A 4458-nucleotide genomic window follows, 5' to 3' on the forward strand; every position below is an offset into this window, starting at 1 on the left:
ATTTCTATCAGTTTTAAACTGATTGGAATCAATAGGATAAATTATCCATTTACTTCCTATATTGATTTATTTCCTATTCATTTAAAGCATAAAGCAAGAATTTAATTCTCATATAAATAATTATATCTTAAATTTTAAAAATTAATTTATTTTTACAATTTATTTTATTATTAAAATTTAATTAAATTGAACATTTGTTATATGAGATATAACTACGATATAACATATATGTTATACATTAAATGTCATATTTATGAAAAGAAAATTATAATTAATTGATAACATCTTATGCATCTGTTATATTGATTAAAAAATATTCAATTTTATTAATATATTTATGTTCAAATTGCAAGAAACTGCAGGTCCTGCTCGCAAATTGCTGTCAGATTGTATGTTTGAAACTAAGAGAGCGCATTATTACAAAATCAATTATCGTTACATGAAAATATTCGGCATTGCCCTGCGCACATGTTTAGATTCGACAGTCATCTTCAAGGCTGTCGTAAATAATTGTCGACAGTAAAATTGTCAACTCGAGTCATTAAACCGAACAAAACATCTAGCATCTTAACAACAATACATGACAAAAGTCACCTCGTCGTTCACCGTATCGCGCTAAATCCTATCTAGAAACGTCTAGAAAAATCGCGCGTATAAAAGCAACGAGCGCGCAAAGAGCAGCGCCAGATTGCTTTTCGTATTCGCTATCGAAAGTCGTCGCGCCGTATTATATTCATATTCAATCGAAGGTGCTTACTTCGAACTACCGCGGGTGCATTTGCGAGTTATTAATAATACGAATTGTATCCTTTTTTTATTATATATATTTGTACTTTCTTTTTTGTCTGAAATATATCGTGTAGTGTCAAGATTGTGCAATACTTTATTTGCGGTGTCCAAACAACCTTGCCCTTCATGTAACATTGCTGGTCCTTCGAGCCGGATCTTTTTTGTTGTGTCCATTCTCCAGCGGTCCTCTTCCGCGACGGGCTCTCATAGGAGTCAGTGCATTCACGTGCTCGTGAGCGTGCATCTTGCAGTTCGGTTGCTTCGCCGTTGGTTGCACCGCCGCGTCGCCGGTCCACCATGAGCATGGATGCCGACGCTTTGTTGAGGAGTCAACAGGATCTCCATGGTCGCATTGCCCGAGCCTACGAATATTTGAAGAAGTCAGGCACTGCCAAAATCACCGTAGGAGTGATCGAATCACGCTTACAAACCTTGGAAGCGCATTGGAACAAATTCGAACAGAATCATGAGGAATTGTGCAGTACTCACTGGAATTTGGTATCGAAGCGCGATTATATTAAAGCAGACTACTACGGATTGGTAGAAGAAGCATTTACGGTCCAAAGAGGCACGCTCATGGACTGTTTGAGCTCACTCAAGAGTGCAATGGCGCCGCCGGAGACACCAGATCCACCTCCTCCTCCGCGGCGGACGCTCCCTCGCATTCAGCTTCCAACATTCTCCGGCAAGTATGAGGAGTGGCCGGCGTTTCGCGACCTTTTCCGATCACTCGTGGTAACCGACCCAGCTGTGTCCAGCGTGGAGCAGCTATTTTACCTGAGATCCAGTATGAAAGGGGAAGCCGAGAAGATGATCCGGAACATACCCACGACTGATGCAAATTTCGACCGGGCGTGGTCCATGTTGGTCAACGAAAACAAACGGCTTCTGGTGAGGTCCTGTCTGTCGTCCTTCCTTGCAATACCTAAAATGAAGAATGAATCAGTTGGAGACTTGAAACGTATTTTTCATGGGATGTTGAATACTGTCGGAACGCTAGGCAGCATCGACCGCCCAATCACGGATTGCACGGATCTACTCGTGCACCTCATAGTCGAAATGCTCGACTCGCGCTCGCGGCGGGACTGGAAAACTGCGATAGGCGAAACATCCGACCCCCCGTCGTACGAGACACTTAAGACATTTCTCGAGTGTCGAATGCGCACACTGGAAGCGTTGCATCCTGCAAAGGGCGAGTCGAGCGAGGCATCCGGAAGCAAGTCGAATGCTTCCACGAAATCAGCAAGGTCGCATGTAACGCAGAAGACGATCAAGAAGGGAGATCGATGCCCTCTCTGTCAAGGAGATCACTACATCCTGTTCTGCAGTGACTTTCAAAGGAAGAAGCCGACGGAGAAGAAGACGTTCGTAGAATCCAATCATCTGAGCCCCAACTGCCTAGGTAAACATCAGCTCGCAGATTGCCAATCGAAGAAGTCCTGTGCCGCATACAACGCGCGGCACCACTCGTCGACGCATGACGCGTACGCGCCTGAAACCAAATCGTCCGTTACCGTCTCGTCTCTCCACGTGCAAAGCCACAACACGAAGGAAGCTACAGTGCTCCTAGCAACCGCACGCGTCAATGTCTTGGACCGTCAAGGAACCATGCATCAGGTGCGCGCCATGGTCGATTCCGGTTCTGAGGTATCATTGGTTACCGAAGCCCTTGCACAGCGTTTCCGCTTTCAACGCTCGTCTGCACACGTTTCCATCCTAGACATCGGAGGACGACGCATAACCTTGAAACCAGGGGTTTCAGCCCAATCTTCGCCGGAGCACACGGGGACTCCGAATATACAAGCAGCAAAACATGGAAAACGAGTCGCGGAAGGTACCGGCGAAATTAGTAATAATGGGCTGTAATTGATTATTCCGCGATCCAAATAGATTCCAGAGCGCGAACGAGGTGGAAAATGACAAATCTAGCGGAAAGTGTAAATACGCCACACTTCTTATATATTGAGAAGCTATACCCTAGTGCACTTTCAGAGAAACCACAAGTATTTCTTTTAGTTCTGGCTCAAGGAGCAATATTTAATTTTGTTTTTACATATGTAATGACCGTAGGAATCGCGATTCACGATATTATTATATTTAAGGGGACTTTATCCCAAACGATATTCAGTTCTCTAGTAGTAGCGGGTGCAAAACCGATAGTTTTCGAGCACCGAGTAAAATATAACTTTATTTTAGCTAACCGTGCAAACGCAGGACTCGCGTTTCGCGAAAAAGATATTATTTACAAGAGTTTACTCTTGACGAGTACATGTTATTTAATTATAACGCGCTCAACAATTATCATTCCGTACAGCGGGCGATATTTTAGTTTATGCCATAACGACCGGGAAGACGTAGGACACGCGACCGGCGTATTTTATTATCTTAAGTTATTCGCGATAATATTAGTTTATTCTGTAACGTCCGGGAAGACGTAGGACACGCAACCGGCGTATTTTGTTATTTTATGTTATTCGTGATAATATTAGTTTATTCTTACAAATTCAAAAGGAGGCTATATGGAGCCACGCGTAGGGTGTAGGTACGCAAATATTAAAAACAAACTTGTTGGAATAACAAATTTATTGAATCTAAACGTTTCGGTCCTTTCTTTGGACCTTCTTCAGTAAATTTAATACAATAAATAATAATGGGGAATCTACATACTACCGCACGTAGCGCAAAAGCCGTGAGCCCCTCCTATCGATATCCCATTAGATAGACAAAGTGACATAATATGTCAGGTACTCAAAAGTGGGCTGTCCCCTGCGAATCATCGTCTCCTCACTGAACACGCCGCTGCACCGTCTTGCGACGTTTCTCCACAAAATCATATACAGGTCGGTCCCGGCGGCGGACAGTCATGTGGAGAATAGCTTTCGACTGGTCAACAAACTCGATGGAACTTACGTTGGTGACAATTGTGAACTTATTTCACTGGATGTGGTCTCTCTATTCACTAACGTTCCATTGGATTTGGCAGTCGACGGCATAGCCGCGAGGTGGAATTTAATAGAAAATAACTGTACGATACCGCGCGTGGAATTTTTGGGGGCAGTCCGGCTTGTTCTTCACTCAACTTTTTTCATCTTTGATGGCATAATCTATCAACAAACCTTCGGAGCGCCCATGGGTTCTCCGCTGTCTCCCATAGTAGCCGATTTAACCATGCGCGATTTGGAGAGCAGGGTGATAGGAGACCTTCCTTTTGAACTCCCGATCTACGTACGCTATGTTGATGATATCGCGTTGGCCGTCCCTCCCGGGACGAGCCAGGAGATACTAAGACAGTTTAACGCGTGTCATAATAGATTACAGTTTACGTTGGAAAAGGGGGGCAATAGACTCGATTTTTTGGATGTTACATTCATTCTAAACCGGGGACACGTTGAATTCGATTGGTATCATAAACCAACATTTTCGGGAAGATATCTGAATTATTACTCCTGTCACCCTCTCTGTCACAAGAGAGGCACAATATTTGGCCTAATAGATAGGGCTTTCTGGTTATCACATCCAAGATATCACCAAAAGAACCTCGAATTGGTCATTGGGGTGTTACGTGATAATGGGTATCCATTACAACTGATTTTTGAAACATTTCACGAAAGGCTTAGGACTTTGTTTGCGAGAAATAAAAATAATAATTCAGGTGACGCTAACAGAACA

At 43.5% G+C, this 4458-nt stretch overlaps 1 protein-coding gene across 1 annotated transcript; it reads left to right on the forward strand.

Annotated features, from left to right (window-relative positions):
* The first annotated feature begins 1086 nt into the window (after positions 1–1086).
* On the forward strand, positions 1087–2655 carry LOC145938834 (uncharacterized). Its single transcript, XM_083042635.1, has one exon. The coding sequence runs from the start codon at positions 1087–1089 to the stop codon at positions 2653–2655; it is 1569 nt and encodes a 522-aa protein (XP_082898761.1).
* The last annotated feature ends 1803 nt before the right edge of the window (positions 2656–4458 follow it).

The sequence above is a fragment of the Prenolepis imparis genome, unplaced genomic scaffold (genome assembly GCF_030444845.1).
Source record: "Prenolepis imparis isolate NDT839.2.m4 unplaced genomic scaffold, iyPreImpa1.0 SCAF_1, whole genome shotgun sequence".
In the NCBI taxonomy this organism is placed as follows: domain Eukaryota; kingdom Metazoa; phylum Arthropoda; class Insecta; order Hymenoptera; family Formicidae; genus Prenolepis; species Prenolepis imparis.

Excerpts from the sequence above, each read along its gene's own strand:
- LOC145938834 (XM_083042635.1), top strand. The coding sequence starts at position 1,087 with ATGAGCATGGATGCCGACGCTTTGTTGAGGAGTCAACAGGATCTCCAT.